This window comes from Macaca thibetana, chromosome 12 (assembly GCF_024542745.1).
Source record: "Macaca thibetana thibetana isolate TM-01 chromosome 12, ASM2454274v1, whole genome shotgun sequence".
Lineage (NCBI taxonomy): Eukaryota > Metazoa > Chordata > Mammalia > Primates > Cercopithecidae > Macaca > Macaca thibetana.
The window spans coordinates 4793231-4819062 of record NC_065589.1 but is presented as its reverse complement, the minus strand read 5'-3'; the positions used below and the strand labels follow the sequence as shown (position 1 = coordinate 4819062).

Here is a 25832-nt window from a genome sequence, read left to right as displayed (position 1 = left end):
TAAATAGAATAATTGGTTTCTAGAAGCAAAACTATTGAGAATAGCTAGAAGTGGTAATTAGTAATAAGAGAAGACCTCCGAAAACTACTAATACTCAAAAAAACAGTGACTTGGGGCTTTTTGATATAATAGTACTGCAAAATATTTACTTATGTTAATGATCCTTAATTATTAAGAAATATGTAAATTATTTTCTATTAAAAAGATAATATGTTTTAAGAATAAGTTTCATCAAAAATGCTTATAACTTTAAAAAATCTTGGCCAAAGTTTGATTTAGGTTGAAAAAAATCCATTGGTTCTGTATAAATAAGGTCATTACCAAAATGACTTTATCCAGAATGAGCAATTCTCCAGAATAAACAATTCTCAAATTCATACTTCCTTTTTTGGTATTGAAAGTATGAATCTGAGAATTGTTTACTTCCTGGACTTCTAGAATGAATATATTAAGCTTTAACTTCTTGTTTTCTGAAGTTGTTACATATTCCTACAGCCTCTTCAACCTCAGTATAAATTGATTTAAACTTGACAGGGAAATATAAAAAATTTAAAATCTGTTTCTGGAGGCATGTTATTACTATCGAAAAATGTTTGGAATCTTACCTGATCCTATCTTTTATTTTTAAAGGGAAGTTCAACTTTTTAAAGATACGGAGAAGGATTTGCCATCAATGTGCTGTCAGAAAATAATGCAGAGAGCCATAAAAGCAGAGCTGCACCTTTTAAATGTTCACTATCAGATGTGTCGTCGCCATTGTTGTGATATTTACAAACTTGTAATGGAAAATAGGGAAGGATTAAATATGTGTTTATTAATTTTAAATCTGTTTTTTCTTAGGAATTTGTCACTAGCTTTAAGTTTATTCTAGACAGTTTCTTTAATTTTCATTTTTGAAGAGTAAAGTAAGGAGTAGATTGTTACTGGGTTTGTTAGTTAGCCTAAGGGTAATAGAATCCTTGAGTTTCATGGAGGGGCCACAGGCATGGTTGGCATGACAAATCCAGTGAAAACATAGATTTGTTGTTTCTTTATAAAGTTCAAGTAAGGATGAAGTTAGAGGGTTTTGCATGACATGCTACCACACTTTCTCTGGCTTATGTGTTGACAGTTGTTTGTACTGCCCTTAGAAAAACACATTTACTGTGGTTCATTTTTTTCTTTTACTCAACATTTAAAAGAAAATATTTAGAGTTCTAGTAAAATTAGAACCAAGTGGGGTTGAGCAAGGTGGCTTGTGCCTGTAATCCCAGCACTTTGGGAGGCTGAGGCAGGAGAATCACTTAAGGCCAAGAGTTCAAGACCAATGTGGGCAACATAATGAGACCCCCCCCCGCCCATCCCTACAATACATTGTTTTACAAACTAGCTGGGCATTGTGGCATACATGTAGTCCTAGCAACTTGTGAGGCGGAGACAGGAGGATTGCTTGAGCCCAGAAGTTCAAGAACCAAGTGTATAATATAATATTAGTGTTAAATGGATGACTTGGGCCTAAATAATTTAGTTTTGTGCACTCAACTTTTGAACAGGAATTTATCAAGTAATTCTGCTAAGAAGGAAGTGGGATCAGCACTACTGTCTCTTTTGGGGGACTTAAAAGTTAGATATGTGACTTTGAAAGAAAAAATACACAAAGGCATACCACTGGAAGAGCTGCCCCCACTGTCAGTAGAATCAAAATTATTATCTACCTTCTCTACTTTTGCTTCCAGGGTATGTATATATGTTTTAGAAATTAAAAATTTTACTTCATTTAGACAAAACATTTTAAACAAAGATTTTTTTCCTTTTCTCTTTCCAGCTAATGAAAAAAGAAACACATGTGTGAGTTATGGTTTCATCTGATTTATAATTCATTAGATCCTAAAACTTGCTTAATTCAGTTAACTTTAAACTTTCTGTTTTGTTCCCTATTTAGAACATTGATAAATGTTTTATTGAAGTGTTTATCTTTTTTCTTGATATTTAATATTGTACAAATTTATGGGGTACATGTAATATTTTGTTACATGCATAGGATGTGTACTAATCAAGTCGATATTCAGGATATCCATCACCTTGTGTATTTGTCATTTCTATGTGTTAGGAACATTTCAAGTCCTCTCTTTTAGCTACTTTGAAATATACATTGTAGTTAACTATAGTCACCTTACTCTGCTGTCAAACATTAGATCGTTTTTCTTCTGAAGTGTTCCTTTTAGCTTTTCAGAAGCAGATGCTGAACGAGATGATCAGAGGACTCAAGATTTTGATGTTTCTTCGAACCTAAAAAAGACAATCTCTCAAGTAAGGGTCCTTGAAAGTTCATCAATGTAAACCTTTAATTGTATGGTTTAAGTAAAGTAAACCATAATTTTCAGAAACCCTGACATCCTTCTTTTCACTCAGCTGGCTTACTTTGTGTACTACTATTTGATGGATATAACTGATTATAATGATATATTTATGTCAAATCCTGATCAAACAGATGTCAACCGTATATATTGAGTAGGGTGACCATATAATTTACACCACGCCAGGAGACTTTTGCGGTTGAAAGAGCGTAATGGTAATTCTCTACGACAGTCAGTATAAACCTGGACTGTCCTGGGCAAACTATAATTTAGTGCCATAATCATGTTAAGCCAGTTCAATTAAAACTAACATTTTGTACCTTCATCTCATGAGATAAAGTAATAATTCAGTCATTTTAGACAGGGTAAAGTTATAATTTCTTCTTTACTGAAATGATGAAAATCATTTTTAAATGCCTGTCATAGGTTTTCTTATTCTCTCGTTCCCCCAAGAAAATGTTTGTCAGATGACAACCGAGAAGGAATATTTAATCTGTGTAAGAACACTCTGAAAATTACAAAGTGTTACGGAAACATTGGTTATATTCCATTATTGAGCAAGGAGGCAATCGAATAGGAAGGCTGGGGTTTAGTCTGCTTTTCTGACTTTGGTTTTAACTCTTGAGATTTTCTTTATTTGAGTAATATTAATCCCCCAAGATGAATTCCAAAGTTAAAAGTCAAATACTTGATTGAGTAAAATTAAATTACTTTAAAATTGTCTATTCCGTTGTTAAATTCTTTTTTTAAAAAATCTCAGTTATCCACAAAGAATTAACAGGTCAAAAACTAGATTTTTATGTATTTAATGGTAGGAATGGTATAACCTGTTTATTTAGAGGGAACAATAAATTATTTTTTAAAGAACAAGATGAAGATGCCGTTCTTTATAATCTTGGTTTTAGCTACAAAACAATATTTATTTTAAGTTGGGATTATGTTTTAATTCCTGTCTCATTAAATTAACTGGTAATGCATGAAACTCAGTATACTGTGTTTCTAAATTTCAGCTACTCATGTACCATCTTCACAATTTACCATAGCCCTGTATTACCTATAATATTACTTTGTCTTTAAATGATTCTCCTTTTTACATAAATTTAAATGTAAATAATAACTATTACATATAGGAAAGAAATACTACTACTTATAAATAAAAGATACACGTAAGCATACACTAAATTAAATATATAACTGTTAAAGGTTAATGTGATAAATACTTGTGTGTATATATATATACCTCCAAAAATTATCTCGATTACTTCTCGTGTATATGCCACACTTTGCCAGATAGTAGTGTTAGCACAGTCATTATACACAGACTGGATTCAAATTGTAATTCTTGTTAACTGTGTAACATGAAGCAACAAGTTACTTAGATTCTGTTTTCTCACATGTCAGGTCAAGTTGATAATGTTTTGCTTTCATAGCCCTCATTACTGTAAGGGCTGAATAATGCCAGTGAAGAGTACCTGTCACATAGTAAGAGCATAATAATTATTTGCTCTTATTTATTGTTGTTTTTGTTATCTTAATCCTCAGATGTCTTTATCATCTGACAATAGTCGTGCTACACAAAACATATCACCCAAAAAAGATGACTTTAAAAATGGTGATATAAATGCAGACTTTAGTCAACTGAAACTTGATGATAAAGGTTAGTATAAAAATGTGTTATCTTGTATAGTTGCTGGAAAACAAAATAAGGTTTAAAGTATTGGTAGTGTTTATTCATTAAAGAAAAATAAATATTCTTAATTGACAGAAAGGCATCATTCTGATTATAAATGTCAAATATGTTCTTATTGCTATTTGACATCTTTAAGGTTGCCTAATATAGCTGACAATGCTAAATAATTATATGGACTCTTATTCTTTTGGTTCATGTTTTTAGTATGAAAATTCTCTGTTATATCTAATTTGTATCTCTAAATTGTGTGCATTTTTAGCACACGAAAAGAGATTGTGATCATTCCAAAAGATTATTAATTTAATTGTAATGAAATAAAGAGCTGCAACGCAGCTTAATTCTTTCAAAGATGTTTCATGTTATTGCATATATAAAGATAATATGTCTTTTTCACTAAAGGACAATTCAAAATGCTGAAAATTAAGGGTTTCAATAAGCTGGGAATAGTGTTTTAATTAAAGGAAAACTAGGAAACAGATCACTCAGACTGAAAGCAACTTTTTATTCAAGGGCTACTGAAAATCTCTTCTCAGAGAATCTTTGTGCTTGGTTCTCTTATTTTGCTAATATTTATCTTTAGATTTATACCTAAAACTCTAGTAGTCATCATCATGCTGATTCATCCATGGTTTTTAGATAACTTTTCAGTGTGTTGGACATTATATGTCATTCATAGCTCATTGTGTTTAATGTCTTAGACTGCAGACATTACCAAGAGATGAGTGAAGACTGGTCTGATGCTAAAGAGAACTTGACAGGAGTTGACATCTCAGGAACACAAGAAAATCAAATAGAACAAGACAGATGGAATTTGGATCTTACACTAGGTTGGTTCTCAAGAATTTACTGAGAAATCCTAACCTAGATTATTTGTAAAATAGTGCTTACCTGCTTCTGTGTTGTGATGGGCAACTGAGTTGTTTTAATATTTTATTCCTGTTTTGGCTTTTCTTTATAAATAAAAAAATGAAGAAATTGTTCAGTTGGAGGTCAGTTTTTTAAAGAGGAAAAAAAACTCTGCTAAAAGCTTAAATCCAAGATTTAGTTAACAGGTAGATACCCGCATTCTTTCTCTTGCTCAAGGCCAACATCAGCACTCCTGCAGGGCATCATTTTCCTCTTTCCAGGCGTGGGTACATGGTGAATAAAACCAGCTTCCCAGTTACCACCAGGCAACCAGTACTAATCTATCAAATTGGTGTTAATGATGAAAACTATTTGCTTTCTCTTATTTCAATAATTTTAGGGATGTTTTCATTTTTAGATAGTCCTTAATTGCTTAGAATAGTTATAGTTTTCTCTAGTACCTGTGATTATTGCCCTTCTATCATTTCTAGGTAAGTTTATGCTACCTTTCCTTATTTTTTTTTGTATCTTCTATGGATTTTTCTTTTGTTTTCCATATCAGCATTGGTTTTATTGTTTTTTCCCTGCTTGTCTAAATAATGTTTATTATGGTTTTTTAAATAACATTTTAAAATATAGGAAAATTAAAATTAACTGGTTTCTCCAACCTGCAATAACCACTATGAATATTTTAATGACTATTTTTATGCATTTTCTTATGTATATATTTAATACACACATGCAATTTAAAGTAAATAGCATTATATCATCTATTTTTGGGGTTTTGTTGTTGTCATTTGTTTTTTGAAACAGAGTCTCTGTCACCCCAGACTGGAGTGCAGTGGCACTATCTTGGCTCACTGCAACCCTTCACCTCCCGGGTTCAAGTGATTCTCCTGCCTCAGCTTACAGGTGCCCACCACCACACCTGGCTAATTTTTGTATTTTTAGTAGCAACAGGGTTTCACCAAGTTGGCCAGGCTGATCTTGAACTCCTGACCTCAAGTGATCCACCCGCCTCAGCCTCCTGAAGTGCTGAGATTACAGGCGTGAGCCACTGCACCCAGCCCCATATCATCTAGTTTTATTCTGTTTTTTCTTCCCTTGCATTAGTTTTCTTCATGTCACTTATCACAACACTGTATGGTTTGCTTACCTGATATATTGACTGCCTTCTCATCCTCTCATTAGCTCAGTGAGCTCAGGGATTTTTATATGTTTTGTTTACTCCCTATCTCCAGTGCCAGGTACGGCATGCAGCCCATTGGATGTTCATTAGCTATTTTGTGTTGAAGTAGTGAAAGGTGAGGTGATGGGTATAATGTATGTCTTCTGATTCTTATTTACCCTTTTTTACTATACTGTAGCTCATTATTCCCTCCTCACTCCAATGTAAAAATATAAAGGTAGGTGGTTTTGCTATTTTCTCTATAGAATACATCATGATTCAAAGAGGTTAACAAATGAAATAAGTTAATGAAGGTTGGGTATTATTATCTAACGATGACAAACTGTGCCTGGATTCCAGCACCACCATTTACTATACTTGTGACCTAAACTCCTGAGACCTCAGCCTCCTTATCTGCAAAATGAAAATAATAATAGCTACCTTGTGGCGTGGTTGTGAGAATTACATGAGATGATGTGTATAAAGTGCTTGCCATATTGCCTGGAGCACCAGAAACACTGGATAAGTGTTAGGCTACTCTTATATATTATTATTTAATGAAAAAAATAAAATTTCCATATCGCCTATTACTATATAAAAATTATAAAGCATATAAATAAAAGCTACTTTAAGGATTCATTCAGCAAATATTTGTGTTCTCCCTATGTGCCAGGTATGGTATTTGCTAGTAATTTGAATCTCTATTCAGTGGATCCTTTTTGGTTTCAAGTTCTCTTCACAATAGAGACTATGAAAATGTACTCTAAGAATTTTGAAATTTTTTATCAAGAAAAAAATTTATCCCTAATCCTAGTATTTGTAGTTTGGAAAATCATGCTTTCTAACTCAAGTTGTCTCCCCGCTTTTTTTCTTGTGTGCCCTTACCATTATTACAAGCTATATATTATAATACCTGCTATTGATCCTTGTCCAGTTAAAAGGTTTTCTTGGCGTGATGTTTCCCCAGCAAGGGAATTTGCATAATGAGAGCTCTCAGACCACTAGCTCTAGCCAGCATTAACACTAGGGAGTTAAAATCCTGTGTGTGTCCAATGTTCTAGATAGCACTTCTCTGAACCAAAGACAAATGAAAGACAACTGCAGATTAAGAATATTTTTTAAAAGCCTGTATGAAACATGTACAGACTTTTTAGGAGTCTCATTACCTAAACAATACAGTATAACAAATATTTACATAGTATTTACATTTTATTAGGTATTATAACTAATCTAGAGATGATTTAAAGTATACGGAAGGATATGTGTAGGTTATGTGCAAATACTATACCATTCTACATAAGGGACTTGAGCATCCTTGGGGTGTCTGAGAACCAGTCCCCCAGGGATACTGAGGAACAACAATTACAGTAATTGATTACTTTGTTTAGATGTAATTTGTCCATTTTTGAGCTACAAGAGACTTAACTAACCCAACCTCTTTAGTTTTTAAGATGATGTGATTAAGGCCCAGAAATCTTAAAACTATACGGCAGGCTATTAGTCCTCAGTCTAGAAGTGCTGATAGTTGCTGATAACTTTATAATAACCTTTGGGTTAGTAAAAAGGAAGCATAAAATATGTAACAGCGTTCACATTTTCTCTGAAACATATCAGTACAATAAGGATCATTTCTGTTACATGTTTTTCTCTAAGCAGAAATGAAGAATGTTGAACCCTCACAAAGAGATAAAGGTTATTTGATACATGTTGGTGGCCTCTGCCCTTCAGTATCTGAGGTATACCAGGATTATTTTTTTGAGCTTCATTTTCAAATTTATTAGTTGTTCATATTTTGTTGTACTTTTCTACCCTTCACAAACTTTTATTTCTCTTCTTTTAGGCCGATTTAAGGTCTCATTTCCAAAAATACCAAGTTTCTGAAATTTCAATTTATGATTCTTCTACTAATTACAGGTGTGTTTCCCAACTTTAATCAATGTGCATTATTATGTGTCTGCTGTTTGCCAAAGGTTCTATACCAGATATCAGCCACAGTGGTGACAAAGTCAAGGGCTATTCTCACAGGGTTTCACAGGCCAGGAAAGGGGACACATGGACAAATAGCTGCAGTCTTGAGTTGATACTGTTCTTAACCAGATCTTTTTTTTCATTATACTTTGTAACTTGTTAATGGTATACAGGAGGGTTATTGATTTTTGTATACTTTATCTTGCTACATGCCATTACTTAGGGAAGTAGAGCACATTAGGTAAAAGAACGGCTTCCAGAAATAGATAACATTGGTTCAATTCCCAGCTCTGTCAACAACTTGGTTAATAAATTTAGGCAAGTTACTTAACCTTTCTGTACCTCAGCCTCTTTGTATATAAAGTGAGCATAATAATACTACCTTCACAACATTGCTGTGAAACTATTACAAGTAAAATATGTGAAACACTAGGAATAAAGCCTGGCACATAGTAGGTGCTCAGAAAATTGTGTTTCATTTTACTATTTCTGATTTCAATTACTTTTTAGTTGACACTCAATATATTTTAGGTAGACAGCTACCTCATTTACATATAGTTACTTTGAGTATGTATGTTGCTACTTTCTGTTTTGTGACATTGCCAGATGATTCAAAAGTATTAAATAACAATGGCCATAGCTTAATGGAATTTTTTTTACTGTTTTATCATTAAAAGTGATAGCTGTTTATTTCAGATATAAAATTTTTATCAATTAAGAAAGGATCCTATTTGTAGTTGGGGTTGCAATTTATTAAAAATGTGTGTCTTAAATGAAGTCATATAATTGTAAGATAATTGTTTAGCTGTAATTATTTGACCTGTTGATATGATGTTAATACATTTCATTAAAGTAGTATTGTAATCTTAGGAGCATTACTTCATGTGAAAGACTCTTTTAGTATCTTGTTGAATACTTTTTAAGAACTATGGTTTTTTTCTTACTTGAAGTATTTTGCATTCTGTGTAGAAATTTAGAAAATACAGTTAAATGCAAAAATACAAGGAGTTTATAAAAATGTATCCATAGTCTCATCATTTGAAAACAGCCACTCTTCCCAGGATTTGGTGTATATCCTTCCATTGACACTGTCTAAGGCTGATGCTTTTATAGGAATAGCTATTGCCCAACTTTCTTGTGTATATGATTAAAATTCTGATTAGATTTTCCAACTCTTTGTTTTTGTCTGTGTATTTCCCCACTACAAGGTCATAAAGATACACTGTTGCATATTCTGCTAAATATTTAAAATTTTGCCTCTCACATTTAAGCCTTTAAGTTATCTGAAGTTTATGTTTATACATAGGGATTAGTTTTAAGGTTTTTTAGTTATGGATAATCAGATGTCCCCAGACCACTAATCTCGGCAACTCTATCATATATTAGCTTTGCGCATATTTTACATTAGATTTTAATATAAAATTAATAGGAGATAATGTGTAAGAAATACTTTTCTTCTATTTCCCATCTTTAACTTGGTTTTTATTTAGTTATCCTAAATAAATATTCTTCCTAATCCCAAGGTAAGTACAGCAACCTTTTTATTTTTAAAAGCAGTTATTCTTGTGAAAAATGTATTTGCGTCCGTAGTTACAAAATTAAGTTTGATGTAATTTGAAGTCATTAACAACCTTTTGGTTTTCTGCTTTTATGTTTTAGATATGCATCTCTTACTTTTACAAAAAACAGCGATGCAAAGATAGCTGTGAAAGAAATGAATGGGATAGAAATAAATGGAAAGTCAGTAAATGTGCGGCCTGTTAAAATTCTTGGAGAATATACATCACCACTTTCCTCCAAAAATGGGAATAGAATTAGTTCGAATAATTTAGAGAAAAGCACCAACAAAGAAATCCACTCAGCCTTCTCCATTTCTAGATTGCCCAGAACTAGACCACGGCAGCTGGGATCTGAGCAAGACAGTGAGGTTTTCCCTTCCAACCAGGTTAGTGTTTTTGATAGATCCCTTAGATGGTCTTTGTATGTCATATTGCTGTAAGTAGCTTTGTAGAATAAATAACTTCAATATGCAGTCTTGAAATGGGAATGACAGCATTAATCTGAATTTTTTTTAACCTTGAATCCACCCTAACCTGGTTTTGTACAACTCCAGTTGTTCCTGGGGGGAAATCTAGATCTTTGTAGACCGAGCTAACGAAAAACTCATTTTAACTAGGCTCTTTGCCAATCCTTCACCGTCTTTTTATTACTACTCTATAAGTAACTAATTATAATTTCATCTTGATTTTTCTTTCACAGCTAACCTTATCTCATAATTGTTAAAACCACAAAGTGTAGTCATTTTATTTTCATATATTCTCATGTCTCTGTTACTGAGGTAAACACCCTGTGAAAAGTGGTAAAGTTTGCCTCGTTCAGTCTTTTCTCTCCACTGCTCAGCAAATTGCCTGGAATCCCATAGGTGTTCCATATGTTTTTTTTTTTTTTAATTTACATACAGTAAAATTCAATACTTTTTGGTGCCTGTAGCTTTAGACAAATGCATATAGGCAAATCAGCACCACCATAATCAAGATTCAGAACAGTTCCATCGTTCCAAAAAATTACCTGGTGCTCTGATCTGTTTCTTATTCTTAAAACTTGACCTTTTTCAGAACATTATATAAATGAAATTATACTATATAGCCCTGTTAGCCTGGCTTCTTTCACTGAATGCATTTGAGATTGATCCATGTTGTTGTGTATGTTGGCATTTTATTCCTGCTCATGTTGTGTCCATTTTTATTCAGTTTATTTTATTACTGAATTTTGGTGTTTTAATATTCTGATTTTGAGTCCTTTACCAGATAGGCGATTTGCAAATAATTTTTCTCACTTTGTGCCTTGTCTTTTCATTCCGTTAACAGTGTCTTTCTCAGAATAGGGATATTTTAGTATTTATGAAGTACAATTTATTAATTTTTTTATTTATAATGTATGCTTTTAGTGTTGTAGCTAAGAAATCTTAGCATAATCCAAGGTCACAGAGATTTTCAGTTAATTTTTATATATTGTTTCTAGTATTTGTTGAGGTCGTTATTGCTTATTTGCATTTGTTTCTGTTTTGCATATGGAATAGTTCCAGCATCATTTGTTGAAAAGATGATCCTATTTCTCTTGAATTACCTTTGCGCCTTGGTCAAAAATCAGTTGACCATGTTTGTGTGAGTCTATTTCTAGACGGAACTGTTTTGTTGAACTGTTTTGTCTCTTTCCACCCGTAGTACACTGCCTTCATTACTGTAGCCTCATAGTAAGTTTTGAAATCAGGTAGAATGAGTCCTCTAACTTTATTCTTTTTCAGAGTTATTGTGGCTATTTAGTCTCTTCGCCTTGCTGTATACTTTTATAATTCACCTATCTACAAAAAAAAAAAAATCCTACTTGGATTTTTGCTGGGATTATTTTGAATCCATAGATCAGCACAAGAATCAATACTTGTTGAATAAATGAATATAATTTTTTCCCTTAATAAGAGAAAGGGATCTCTTCTAACTGTGTCCTTTATCCAGTCCTTTCCTCATTCCTGGAGTTACCACATTCCTTTTCTATACCATTAGCAACTCCACTTCCACTCACAGACCTTAGCCTCTACTCAAAGTCAGGCACAGCCCTTCCTAATCCTGACAGGATTTTCACTTGACTTTGCATTCCTCTAACTTTACCATCCTTATTTGTCCTATGGTTTTTTTTGTTTTGTTTTGGGGAGTTTTTTGTTTTTGTTTTTTTGTTTTGTTTTGTTTTATTTGTTTGAGACAGAGTCTCACTCTGTCGCCCAGGCTGGAGTGCAGTGGCACAATCTCAGTTCACTGCAACCTCTGCCTCCTGGGTTCAAGCAATTCTCCTTCCTCTGCCTCCTGAGTAGCTGGGATTATAGGAACCTACTACCTTGCCTGGCTAATTTTTTTGTGTTTTTAGTACAGATTTGGTTTCACCATGTTGGCCAGGCTCATCTTGAATTCCTGACCTCAAGTCATCTGCTCGCCTCGGCCTCCCAAAATGCTGGGATTACTGGCCTGAGCCACCACACCCAGCCTGTCCTATGTTTTTATTGCCAAAGTTCTCAATCAAGTAGGTTATATTCAATGTCTGTTTCTTTTCTTCTCTGTTGTCCTGATAATCTGACTTCAGTCTCTAAAATTTTACCTAAACGGCCCTTTTCATAAGGCACTAGTGACCTTTTATTTGTCTTTCCCTCATCTGCCTTCCTCTTGACTACTTTGCCTGTTTGACACTGTTCATCCCTTTCTTGAAACTTTTCCTTTCATCTCAGTGACCCTTCATGTGTGGGATTGATTTACTTGGTACATAGCCTCAATCTACAGCAGGAAGGAAGGAAACAAAGTGCAGCGAAGCTGCGTGGGGCCCTGAGCTGTAGGTGTGGGATCTGTGGCTCTCGCTTTCCTCCTTGTGTAGCACATGTGGTCTCCTGCCTCTGCTCTCCGTGTGCTTATTCCCCTTATTCCCCTTTCTCTACACACTGCTTTTCTCTGCTCATGACTGCTTTCTTCCCCCATTTGGCTTTGTTTTGCTTGATTCTAACTCTATATGTTCAATTCAAGTCCCTGTGATCTGATTAATTCATTTGCTTCATGTTCTAATTTCAGTCTTTTTTTTTTTTTTTTTTTTTCCTGAGACAGGGTCTCACTCTGTCACTAGGCTGGGGTGCAGTGTCACAACCACAGCTCACTGTAGCCTCAAAGTCCTGGGCTCAAGCAATCCTCCCACCTCAGCTTCCCAAGTAGCTGGGACTGCAGGTGTGTCATCATGTCCAGCTAATTTTTGTATTTTTCTGTAGAGACCAGGTCGTGCTATGTTGCCCAGGCTGGTCCCAAACTCCCGTCCTCAAGTGATCCTTCCACCTTGGCCTCCCAAAGTGCTGGGATTGCAGGCGTGAGCCACCACACCCTGCTAATTCCACATGCTTTAGACAGGAAATTGAATTGATCCAGGCTGTGATTTTGATGTTCATTAGCTCAGGCAGCAACACTCTTGATCCTGTCAGCTGTGGCAGTGGGCCATGGGGTTGGGAGAGGGATGTTATAAAGAGGGCCATACGGGCTATTGGTAGGAGTATGTGGATCAGGAAGTTCCTGTAACCATCTTTGTTAAACTATACTCCAAGTTCTCTTTCCTTTCTGGCAATTTCTTGTTCCATTGTTCTTTTTCTGATACTCCACATTTATTTATTCTATTCATTCATTTAGAAAATATTGATTATCTACAGTGAGAAGCAGAATCATAGTGATTAATAAACACTCTTAGATTCATAACCTGGCTCTGCCACTTACTCACCATGTGACTCTGGAAAAGTAACCTAACCTTTCCATTTCTGAGCTTCCTTATCATAAAATGGAGATAAGAGCCATTACCTCACAAATGTTGATGAGTTTAAATGAGCTTACCACAGAAAAATTTTTAGAACAGTGCCTACCTTGGTAGATGTACCCAGAAAACATTAGCTGTTGTTGTTATTACTTACCAATAATTTGACTTCTTTCTTAGAGAGCATATTCTTTCTTGGAGAGCACTTACTTCAACTGTCACTTAAACTATTGTATCCCAAACTTTTTATTTATTAAACAAATAGTTATTACATACCAACTGTGTACACTATTCTAGGCACTGGGAAAGCAACAATGAACAAAACAGACAAAAATCTGTGCTCTTAAGGAGCTTAAATCTAGTGAGGGAGTTGAGGCAATAAACAAGCAAGTGAAAGATATAACGTTCTGATGTAAAAGGTCCAGTATATTATGTCTCTTGCCCTGACTTCATCGAGGCTTTAAAGTCTGAATCCTTCCTTTGTTGAACTCTTATGGTATTTACAATGGTTTTCTACAATTTATAGCCTACTTGCATTGTTAACAGTAACTAATTGGTCATTTCAATTTTGTCTCTTCGCAAATGGAGAGGGCTCTGTTTTATATCACTATAGTTTTTCCCACGCAGCATATACTGCACTTCTGGGCATACAGTTTGTATTCATTACATACAGCATATAGTAAATATGATGTAAAATATCTCTAATTACTGTGTAGCCTTTTTTAGGTTGGTTAAGAGAATTAAGCCTTAATGCCCTAAGCCTAAAACGTTTATTTAATGAATGAATCTCTCTCCTATGCATCTAAAATGAAACTAGTTATATCCTATCTTTGGGAGAATTGAGAAAGTAGTTACATCATTTTCTGTGTTCTATGGTTCAGATGAGAAATCTGGTTGAGAAAGGCTTATTTAGACATAACCTCGTATACTTTATCAGAAAGAAAAAATGTTGGGTGTGTTTTGTAGTATATGGCCCTGAAACATAGCCCAAGTAAATGCAATTGATACAAATAATCCCAAGTTAAAGTAAACTTTTAAGGAGTTTTTATTTTATTATTTTAATTTTCAAATATATTATTATTGAATAAGCTGTATTGTCTTTATGTAATGGTCCTTACTGATTTTAAGAAAACTTTTTAAATGCTTATTTAGGGTGTCAAGAAGAATTGTAAGCAGATTGAATCTGCTAAATTATTACCTGATACACCTGTTCAATTCATACCTCCAAATACATTGAACCTTCGTAGCTTTACCAAGATCATAAAGAAACTGGCTGAACTGCATCCAGAAGTCAGCAGGTAATAACCAAAATTATATTTTAACTGGTTTAAAACTTTTGTGTAAAAATACAGTTCAAGTTAATAACTTAGATATATTCAGAATGTGTTCCTTTGGAAAAGACAAATAAATACTCATGTATGTTTTCCTTTTGCATAGAGACCATATTATAAATGCGCTTCAGGAAGTGAGAATAAGACATAAAGGTTTTCTGAATGGCTTATCTATTAATACTATCGTGGAGATGACTTCATCTCTTCTGAAAAACTCTGCTTCCAGTTAGGAATTCAAAAAACAATAAAGAGGTAAAGCAACCATATTCTTTCATATTTGAATATTACTTAAAATTTATAAGCTATTGATTTCATTTTATTTTTACATAAAAAAATTAAATTTAAAATAATAATATAATCACAAAATAACATGAAGTTTTAAAACAAGCATACTGTAATTAACTACTAATGCAAAACTAATTACCCTAAAATTGACTGGCTTAAACAACACTCATAAACTCACATTTTGCAAATCAGGATTCAGGGGTGACTTAGTCAGGTGGTTTTAGCTCAGGGTTTTTCATGTTGCAGTCAAGATGTTGGCCTGGACTGTAGTCATTCAGAGGCTTCACTGAGACCAGAGGATCTGCTTCTCAGGAGGCTCATTCACATGTCTGTTGGCAAGAGGCCTCAGTTCCTCACCCCACAGGCCCTTCCATAAGGCTCTTCAACTGTCTTTGCATCATGGCAGCTGGCTTCCCCTAAGCAAGAGAGAGAGAGCAAGATGGAAGCTGCATTGTCTTGTATTATCTACCCTCAGTAGTCGCAGATACTGCAATTTTTACATATCGAAGGTTTGTGGCAACCCTGCATCAAGCAAGTCTATCAGCGCCATTTTCCAACAATGTGTACCCACTTTGTGTCACATTTTGGTAATTCATACAACATTTCAAACTCTTTTATGACGCCTGTTATGGTGATTGTGATCAGTGATCTTTGGTTAGTATTGTAATTATTTTTGGGCACTTTGAACTGCACCCATATAAAACAGCAACTTTTATAAATGTGTGTGTTCTGATCACTCTATTCATTGGCTGTTTCCCCATCTCTTTCCCTCTCTTTGGTCCTCCCTATTCCTTGAGACACAATACTGAAATTAGGCCAACTGATAACCCTACAATGACCTGTTAGTATTCCAGTGAAAGAAAGAGTCACATGCTCACTTTAAATCGAAAGCTAGAAATGATTAAGCTTAGTGAGGAAGGCATGTCAAAAGCCAAGACAGGCTGAAAACTAGGCCTTTTGTACCAGTTAGCCACGTGGTTCATTGTTGGGAAGCCAATGAGGAAAAGTTCTTGATGGAGATTACAAATGCTACTCCAGTGGACACAAGAATGATAACAAAGTGAAACAACCTTATTGCCAATATGGTGAAAATTTTAGTAGTCTATATAGAAGATCATAGCAGCCACAACGTTGCCTTAAGCCAAAGCCTAATCAGAGCAAGGACCTCTTTTCCATTATTTGAAGGTGATGAGAGAGGAGAGGAAGCTGAGGAAGGAAAGTGTGAAGCTAACAGAAGGTTAGGTTAGTTCATGAGGTTTAAAGAAATAAGCCATCTATTTTTTTTTTTCCTGAGATTTTGGTGCACCCATCACCCAAGCCCTGAGCAGTGTACACTATACCCAACGTGTAGTCTTCTATCCTTCACCTCACTCCCACCCTTTCTTCCAGTCCCCAAAGTCCAATGTATCATTCTAAGAAGTCGTCTTTGTAACAAAAGTACAATGTGAAGCAGCAAATGCTGATGGAGAAGCTGTAGCAAGATGCCCAGAAGATCTAGGTTAGATAATTGATGACGGTAGCCACACTAAACAGCAGATTTTCAGTGTAGAAGAAACAGCCATCTACTGAAAGTAGATGCCATCTGGGAGTTTCACAGCTTGAGAGGAAAAGTCAATTCCTAGTTTCAAAGGACAGGCAGGCTCTCTTGTTAGGGGCTAATGCAGCTGTTGACTTTAAGTTCAAGCTGATGCTCATTTACCATTCTGAAAATCTAAGGGCCCTTAGGAATTAACACTAAATCTACTATGCCTCCACTCTATGAATGGAACAACAAAGCCTGGATGACAACACATCTGTTTATAGCATGGAGGTTTTTTGGGTTTTGTTCTTTTTTTAGAGAGAGGGTCTTGCAGTCACCCAGGCTGGAGTGCAGTGACACAATCATAGCTCACTGCAACCCTAAACTCCTGGACTCAAAAGATCCTCCTGCCTCAGTCTCCTAAGTGCTAGAACTACAGTAGGTGCACGCCACCATGCCCTGCTACTTTCTTTTTAAATTTCAACCTTTCGGCCGAGCACAGTGGCTCACACCTGTAATCCCAGCACTTCGGGAGGCCGAGGCAGACGGATCAAGAGATCGAGACCAGGCCGGGCGCGGTGGCTCAAGCCTGTAATCCCAGCACTTTGGGAGGCCGAGACGGGCGGATTACGAGGTCAGGAGATCAAGACCATCCTGGCTAACACGGTGAAACCCCATCTCTACTAAAAAATACAAAAAAAAACTAGCCGGGCGAGGTGGCGGGCGCCTGTAGTCCCAGCTACTCCGGAGGCTGAGGCAGGAGAATGGCGTAAACCCGGGAGGCGGAGCTTGCAGTGAGCTGAGATCCGGCCACTGCACTCCAGCCTGGGCGACAGAGCCAGACTCCCTCTCAAAAAAAAAAAAAAAGAGATCGAGACCATCCTGGCCAACATGGTGAAATCCTGTCTCTACTAAAAATACAAAAATTAGCTCGGCATGGTGGCGGGCACCTGTAGTCCCAGCTACTCCGGAGGCTGAGGCAAGAGAATCACTTGAACCTGGGAGGCAGAGATTGCAGTGAGCTGAGATCGCACCACTGCACTCCAGCCTGGCGACAGAGCAAGACTCCATCTCAAAAAAAAAAAAAAAAAAAATTAAACTCTTTGTAGAGACAGGGTCTCACCTATGTTGCCCAGGCTGGTCTCATATTCCTGGCCTTAAGCAATTCTCCCACATTAGCCTCCCAAAGTGCTAGGGATTACAGGCATGACCCACTGAGCCTAGCCTGTAGCATAGTTTACTGAACCCCTGGACTCAAGCAGTCCTCCTGACTCAGCCTCCCTCAGTAGCTGGGTTTACAGGCACATACCACCATGCCAGGATAATTTTTTTTTTTTCTAGAGATGGGGTCTTACCATGTTACCCAGGCTGGTTTACTGAATCTTTTAAGCTCACCATTGAGACCTACTACTCAGAAAAAAAAAGATTTATTTCAAAATATTACTGCTTATTGACAACGCACTTAGTCACCAAGAACTCTGATGGAGATGTAGAAGGAAATTAATGGGTTTTTTTTAATGCCTGCTAACACAACATCCATTCTGCAGCCCATGGATCAAGGAGTAATTTTGACTCAAGTCTTAAATATTTAAGAAATACATTTCATAAGGTTATAGCTGCCATAGCTGATTCCATAATGGATCTGGACAAAGTAAATTGAAAACTTTATGGAAAGGAGTCACCATTCTAGATGCCATTAAGAATATGTATTATTCATGAGAGGAGGTAAAAATATCAACATTCACAAGAGTTTAGAAAAAGCTGAATCCAACTCATGGATGACTTTAAGGGGTTCAAGACTTCAGTGGAGGAAGTATGCTGATGTGGTAGACATAGCAAGACAATTCAAATTAGAAGTGGAGCCTGAAGATATGACTGAATTGCTGTAACCTCATGATAAAATTTGAATGGATGAGAAGTTCCTTATTATGGATGAGCAAAGAAAGTACTTTCTTTTTTTATTATTTGTTATTTTTGTAGAAATGGGATCTTGTTATTTTTCCCAGGCTGGTCTCAAACTTCTGGCCTCAAGCAATTCTCCCACTCAGCCTCCGAAAGTGCTGGGATTACAGGTGTAAGCCACTGTGCCCAGCCCAGAAAATGCTTTCTTGAGATGCAGTCTACTACTGGTGAATATGCTGTGAACATTGTTGAAATAACAACAAAGGATTTGGAATAGTACATAAACTTAGGTGATAAAGCAGTGGCAAAGTTTGAGGGGATTAAGTACCCATTCGGTGTTTAAAAAAAAAGTTTAAGGAAATTGACTCCAATTTTGAAAGACGTTCTAATCTGGGTAAAATGCTATCATACAGAATCTCAAGCTACAGAGAAATCTTTTGTGAATGAAAGAGTCAGTTGATGCAGCAAACTTCATCGTTGTCTTATTTTAAGAAGTTGCCACAGCCACTGCAGCCTTCAGCATGACATGAGTACATCAGAGAAAAACTGCTTGAAAAATTAAAGCCTAAAAGAACTATAAAGCAGCTGGAGGGATAAAGTTTACCTTAAGAGTGCAACAGTTAGATTCACAGCTGACTCCCACTCAACAGAAGTCACCAAATAATTATCCAAGCCCAAAGCTCTAGACCCAGGAAAAGAGCCTTCAAAAATAAATGTAAAATAACTAATTATCATGCAAATTTTAAAAACTAAGATAATTTGTTACTTTAGAAGAAGCCCTACTCTAAAGAAAATACCAAGGCCGGGCGCGGTGGCTCAAGCCTGTAATCCCAGCACTTTGGGAGGCTGAGACGGGCAGATCACGAGGTCAGGAGATCGAGACCATCCTGGGTAACACAGTGAAACCCTGTCTCTACTAAAAATACAAAAACTTAGCCGGGCGAGGTGGCAGGCGCCTGTAGTCCCAGCTACTCGGGAGGCTGAGGCAGGAGAATGGCGTGAACCCGGGAGGCGGAGCTTGCAGTGAGCTGAGATCCGGCCACTGCACTCCAGCCTGGGTGACAGAGCGAGACTCCGTCTCAAAAAAAAAAAAGAAAAAGAAAATACCAGAATGTTCTCTGGGAAAAAAGTGATTTTAAATGAAAGGTCAGAGGTACAGGAGAAATGAAGATCAACGAAGAGTAAATATGTGGTAGGTCTCAATCAATATTGGCGGTAGAAAACAAAAATAATGATTTTTATAGGTTCTAATGTAATTAAAATACATGATAATACTAATACATAAGTTGAGAGGGGATTAAGTATTCTTACTATTCTAAACACCTTGCAGTTTGGGAAGAGAGTAAGATGCTCTGTGTTGGGGGTACTCAAGACCACCCAAGCTTCATTATATGCTAGGAGGACTCACGTAACTCAGGACATAGATGTGTTCATGGCTATGATTTATTACAGCAACAAAATATGAAGCAAAATCAGCAAAGGGAAAAGGTACATAAGGTGAAGTCTGGAGGAAACAAGCTTCCAAGAGTCCTCTTCCAGTGGAATCACACAAGATGTGCTTAATTTCAATGAATTGTGACACCTATAAAATGTTGTCTACCAGGGAAACTCATTGAAGACTCAGTGCCCAAGGATTTTACTGGGGGTTGGTCATGTAGCTGCCCTCTGCCTAGCACATACTGTAGCTCCAGGCTGTCAGGGAGCAGCAATTCAGCATAAACCACACTGTTTGTATAGCAGTTTTAGTATAATGAGGCACTCATCACTTCTGGAAATGGTGGGAACCCCCACCCCAAAATCCCAAGTTCCTAGATACCAGCCAGGGGCCAACCTTGCAAGCAGGTCTTTCTAAGGATGGCAGTCTCAGGACTGCTACATTAATTATTTTTCTACACATATGCCAGTTGATATCAGAACAAAGAATCCATGTTGTAAATTTGGGGGCAATTACTAAAAGAACAATTTTTTTTGTGGGGGGGGGGGTTGTTTGTTTTTGTTTTTTGTTTTTTGTTTTGAGATGGAGTCTCGCTTAGTCGCCCAGGCTGGAGTACAGTGGCACGATCTCAGCTCGCTGCAACCTCTGCCTCCCGGGTTCAAGCGATTCTTCTGCCTCAGCCTCCCAAGTAGCTGAGACTACAGGCATCCGCCACCATGCCCAGCTAATTTTTGTATTTTTAGTAGAGACGGGATTTCACCATGTTGGCCAGGATGGTCTTGATCTCTTGACCTCGTGATCCATCCGCCTCGGCCTCCCAAAATGCTAGGATTACAGGCATGAGCTACCGTGCCCAGGCCCTAAAAGAACAATTTTCAAAAGCATATGGAAAATGAAGTTGGACCTTTACCTTACACCATATCCGAAAATCAACTAAAATGAATCAACAACTTGAACATGAGTTAAAATTATAAAACTCTTAGAAGAAAACAGTGGAAAACTTTCGCAGCATTGGATTTAGCGCTGATTTGGATATGGCAACAAAAGCATGGACAACAAAAGAAAAGATACATATATTAGACTTCATCAAAATCAAAAACTTGAACATCAAAGGACACTATCGAAAGAGTGAAAAGGCAGCCCACAGATTGAGAAAATATTTATAAATCATATATCTGATAAGGGGTTAATACCCAGAATAGGCTGGGGAGGAGGTGGCTCACGCCAGTAATCCCAACATTTTGGGAGGCAGAGGCAGGCAAATCACTTGAGGCCAGGAATTCAAAACCAGCCTGGGAAACATGGTAAAACCCCATCTCCACAAAAAATATGAAAATTAGCCAAGCATGATAGCACATACCTATTGTCCTAGCTACTCAGGAGGCTGAAGTGAAGGATCCCTTGAGCCTGGGAGGCAGAAGTTGCAGTGAGCTGAGATTACGCCACTGCACTCCAGCTTGGGTGATAGAGCAAGACTATCTCATAAATAAATAAATAAGTAAAACAGGCACACAAACCAATGGAACAGAATAGAAAACTCAGAAAATAATGCACACTTACAACAATCTGATCTTCAACAAAGTCAACAAAAACAGGCAATGGAGAAAGGACTCCCTATATTCAATAAATGGTGCTGGGAAAACTGGTTAGCCATATGCAGAAGACTGAAACTAGACCCCTTCCTTACACCATATACAAAAATCAACTCAACATGGATTAAAGACTTAAATGTACAGTCTAAGACTTATAAAAACCCTTGAAGAAAAACCTAAGAATTACCATTCTGGACAGTAGGACAATTACATTCTGGCCAAGATTTCATGATGAAGATGCCAAAAGCAATTACAACAAAAACAAAAATTGACAAGTGGGACCTAATTAAACTAAAGAACTTGTGCACAGCAAAAGAAACGGTCACCAGAGTAAACAGATAACCCACAGAATATGAGAAAATATTTGCAAACTGTGCATCTGACAAAAGTCTAATATCCAGAATCTGTAAGGAACTTAACAGGGAAAAAAAAAACCATTAAAAAATGGGTGAAGGACGTGAACAGACATTTCTCAAAAGAATACATTCACCTGGCCAACAAGCATATGAAAAAATGCTCAGTATCACTAATCATTGGAGAAATGCAAGTCAAAACCACAAGATACCATCTTATACCAGTCAGAATGGCTATTATTAAATAAAGTCAAAAAATAACAGATGCTGACAAGGTTGTAGAGAAAAGGGAATGCCTATGCACTGTTGGTGGGAATATAAATTAGTTCAGTCATTGTGGAAAGCAGTTTGGTAATTCCTCAAAGAATTTAAAACAGAACTACCATTCGGGCCAGCAATCCCATTGTTGAATATATGCCCAAAGGAATGTAAATCATTGTACCATAAAGATACATGCATGTGTATATTTATCACAGCACTATTCACAATAGCAGAGACATGAAATCAACCTAAATGCTTATCAGTGGTAGACTGGATAAAGAGAAGTGTATGTATACACTATGGAGTACTATGCAGCCATAAAAAAGAACGAGATGATGTGCTTTGCAGCAGTATGGATGAAGCTAGAGGCCATTATCAAGCAAACTAATGCAAAAACAGAAAATCAAATACCACGTGTTCTCATTTATAAATGGGAGCTAAACTTTGAGTACATATGGACAAAGAAGGGAACAGCAGACACTGGAGCCTACTTAAGGGTAGATGGTAGGAGGATGGTAAGGATCAAAAAACTACCTATCTGGTACCACGCTTATTAACTGGATGATGAAATAATCTATACGCTAAACCCCACATGTAAATTATATATATATAATGAACCTGCACATATGCCCCTGAAACTAAAATAGAAGTTTAAAATAAAATATTTTTCTTTATCAAAATAAAATTAGAGGCATGTGAAAGAAATATTAGAGTTAAAATGATTGCTAGATACAAAGACAGTACACAAAAATTAATTGCAATTCTCACTATCCATGATGTAAGAAAAATGAAATTTGTTAAAAGATATTATAGTACCATTAAAAACAAGGGCCTAGGAATGTATTTAACAAAAGATACTCAACAATCATTGTTGATTTCTCCTTTCTTTTGATTCTAGAACTTCCTTGGATAGTGTGTCTCCTCCTTCAGAGAATGTTCTACAGCACTTAGGAAAAAGTAGTAATAACAAGATGATGTAATTAGGTTGTGTAAATGGGCTAAGCTGTTAAAATATTCTACTTCATAGCCCTCCTTTAAAATCGAGCAGCAGTTGTCTATACAATATTAAGATCTCTGTTTGTTTAAAGTTAAAATATAATTTTAATAAGTTTTAAAATTTTTTATTTCAATCTTGTTGTTTAGAACATCAAGGTGCGTATTTGGGATCTAAAGAAATGGTCTTGTCCATTTTAAAAACCTTTATTAAGTCACTTTTAAAATATACTGACCAAGAAAGAGGTTTGTTGTTATATCAATGTTTGTGAAATGATTTCCATACATAAAAAAAGGTAATTTACCTGAACTTTATCTTAAGACTCTTATATTGGATTATAGGATAACAGATAAACTGTATAGATACATTCAGAATCATACAACATTTTGGAATGTGTATACTTTCAGGCTTCCAAGATAATTAAATTACGTCATGATACATTTCATGCATTTTTATGACTTCAGTATAAAACATTCAGGTGCGTTAGCCATTTTCGCTAGGAAGGGTAAACTTGTATGTGCTTTGGTACTTAAATTTAAATGTTCCCTATAGTGCTTGCATTCATTTTGTGAAAAGTTCTGTTGTATTGTTACAACAATTTTCAAAGGCTAATTTTATGCCTTATCTGATAGAAATATAGAATAGATGTTTCTTTAATTGCTTACTTTTTGAAAGTAATATAATATTTAAGTTGCATTTTTATTAATAGTAAGGTTAACATTTAAGTCTGCATTTTCTTTAAATGTTTTAAATGTTTATAACAGTCAATGTTTAGTTGGTGTTACTTGATTAAAAATTAGCCATTTAACGTTTATATTTGATGTATTTATATTTAATAAAGGCATCTAATCTGTAGTACCACTGTCAATTTAATGCTTTCTTCGGGTTCAGTGGCATTTTTTTTCCCAGAATAACAAATATTCTTTATTTATTTTATTTTATTTATTTTAATTGCCAAATAGTAGTTGTACATATTCATGGGGCATATAGTAATATTTTCATATATATAATGTATTGTAATCAAATCAGAGTAGTTAGCATATTTATCAATTCAAGCATTTATCATTTGTTTGTCTTGGGAACATTCAATATCCTACTTGTAGCTATTTGAAATTATATCATATGTTATTTATTATAGCCATCCTATAGTGGTACAGAACGCTAGAACTCATTCCTCCTATGTAGCTGTGATTTTGTATCCTTACACAAATCTCTCCCACAAATCTCTCCCTATCTTCCCCTTCCCAGTCTTTAGTATCCTTTGTTCTACCTTTTATTTCTATGATATCAACTTTTCTTTAACTTCCACGTGAGTAAGAACATACAGTGTTTAACTTTCTGTTCCTGGCTTATTTCACTTAACATAATGTCTGCCAGTTCCATCTATTGCCACAAATGACAGGTTTCATTCTTTTTTATTCCATTGTGTATATGTACTACATTTTATGTATCCATTCATCTGTTGTTGGACATCTAGGTTAATTCCGTGTCTTGGCTGTTGTGAATAGTGCCATACCACTCTCTCTCTCTCTTTTTTTTTTTTTTTTTTTTTTTGAGACGGAGTCTCGCTCTGTCGCCCAGGCTGGAGTGCAGTGGCGCGATCTCGGCTCACTGCAAGCTCCGCCTCCCGGGTTCACGCCATTCTCCTGCCTCAGCCTCCCGAGTAGCTGGGACTACAGGCGCCCACAACCGCGCCCGGCTAATTTTTTTTTTTGTATTTTTAGTAGAGACGGGGTTTCACCATGTTAGCCAGGATGGTCTCGATCTCCTGACCTTGTGATCCGCCCGCCTCGGCCTCCCAAAGCGCTGGGATTACAGGCGTGAGCCACCGCGCCCGGCCCACTCTCTCTCTCTCTCTCTCTCTCTCTCTATATATATATATATATATACACACACACACACACACATATATATATACTTGCAGTTCTAGGCTACATGTGCACAATGTGCAGGTTTGTTACATATGTATACATGTGCCATGTTGGTGTGCTGCACCCATTAACTCATCGTTTACATTGGGTATATCTCCTAATGCTATCCTTCCCCCCTCCCCCCACCCCACCATAGGCCCCGGTGTGTGATGTTCCCCACCCTGTGTCCAAGTGTTCTCATTGTTCAGTTCCCACCTATGAGTGAGAACATGAGGTGTTTGGTTTTCTGTCCTTGCAATAGTTTGCTCAGAATGATGGTTTCCAGCTTCATCCATGTCACTACAAAGGACACGAACTCATCCTTTTTTATGGCTGCATAGTATTCCATGGTGTATATGTGCCACATTTTCTTAATCCAGTCTACCATTGATGGACATTTGGGTTGGTTCCAAGTCTTTGCTATTGTGAATAGTGCTGCAATAAACATATGTGTGCATGTATCTTTATAGCAGCATGATTTATAATCCTTTGGGTATATGCCCAATAATGAGATGGCTGGGTCAAATGTGTTTCTAGTTCTAGATCCTTGAGGAATCACCACACTGTCTTCCACAATGGTTGAACTAGTTTACAGTCCCACCAACAGTGTAAAAGCATTCCTATTTCTCCACATCCTCTCCAGCACCTGTTGTTTCCTGACTTTTTAATGATTGCCATTCTAACTGGTGTGAGATGGTATCTCATTGTGGTTTTGATTTGCACTTCTCTGATGGCCAGTGATAATAAGCATTTTTTCATGTGCCTCTTGGCTGCATAAATGTCTTCTTTTGAGAAGGGTCTGTTCATATCCTTTACCCACTTTTTGATGGGGTGGTTTGATTTTTTCTTGTAAATGTGTTTAAGTTCTTTGTAGATTCTGGATATTAGCCCTTTGTCAGATGGGTAGATTGTAAAAA

General features: G+C 36.3%; 2 protein-coding genes across 3 annotated transcripts in view; both read left to right on the top strand.

Annotated features, from left to right (window-relative positions):
* The window catches only part of RAMP1 (receptor activity modifying protein 1), a 139144-nt gene that overhangs the window by 43262 nt on the left and 70050 nt on the right, over positions 1 to 25832 (top strand). The gene's annotated exons all lie outside the window — the stretch shown is intronic.
* On the top strand, positions 868 to 23857 carry RBM44 (RNA binding motif protein 44). 2 transcript variants are annotated; one of them, XM_050751665.1, is made up of 11 exons: positions 870 to 1716; positions 1805 to 1827; positions 2193 to 2289; positions 3879 to 3993; positions 4725 to 4853; positions 7697 to 7776; positions 7881 to 7954; positions 9668 to 9953; positions 14486 to 14631; positions 14771 to 14916; positions 22910 to 23857. In XM_050751665.1, exons 1-10 carry the CDS (start codon positions 1480 to 1482, stop codon positions 14892 to 14894), a joined length of 1311 nt encoding a protein of 436 aa, XP_050607622.1. In that variant the 5' UTR covers positions 870 to 1479; the 3' UTR covers positions 14895 to 14916; positions 22910 to 23857. The 2 variants fall into 2 exon arrangements, with proteins under 2 accessions (XP_050607623.1, XP_050607622.1); XM_050751666.1 differs by lacking the exons at positions 7697 to 7776; positions 7881 to 7954; positions 14486 to 14631; positions 14771 to 14916; positions 22910 to 23857 and having other exon boundaries at positions 868 to 1716; positions 9668 to 9742.

Coding starts and splice junctions, on each gene's coding strand:
- RBM44 (XM_050751665.1), top strand. CDS start 1,480: ATGGATGACTTGGGCCTAAATAATTTAGTTTTGTGCACTCAACTTTTG. Junction 1,717..1,804: donor TCTCTACTTTTGCTTCCAGG/GTATGTATATAT, acceptor TTCTCTTTCCAG/CTAATGAAAAAAGAAACACA. Junction 3,994..4,724: donor ACTGAAACTTGATGATAAAG/GTTAGTATAAAA, acceptor TTAATGTCTTAG/ACTGCAGACATTACCAAGAG.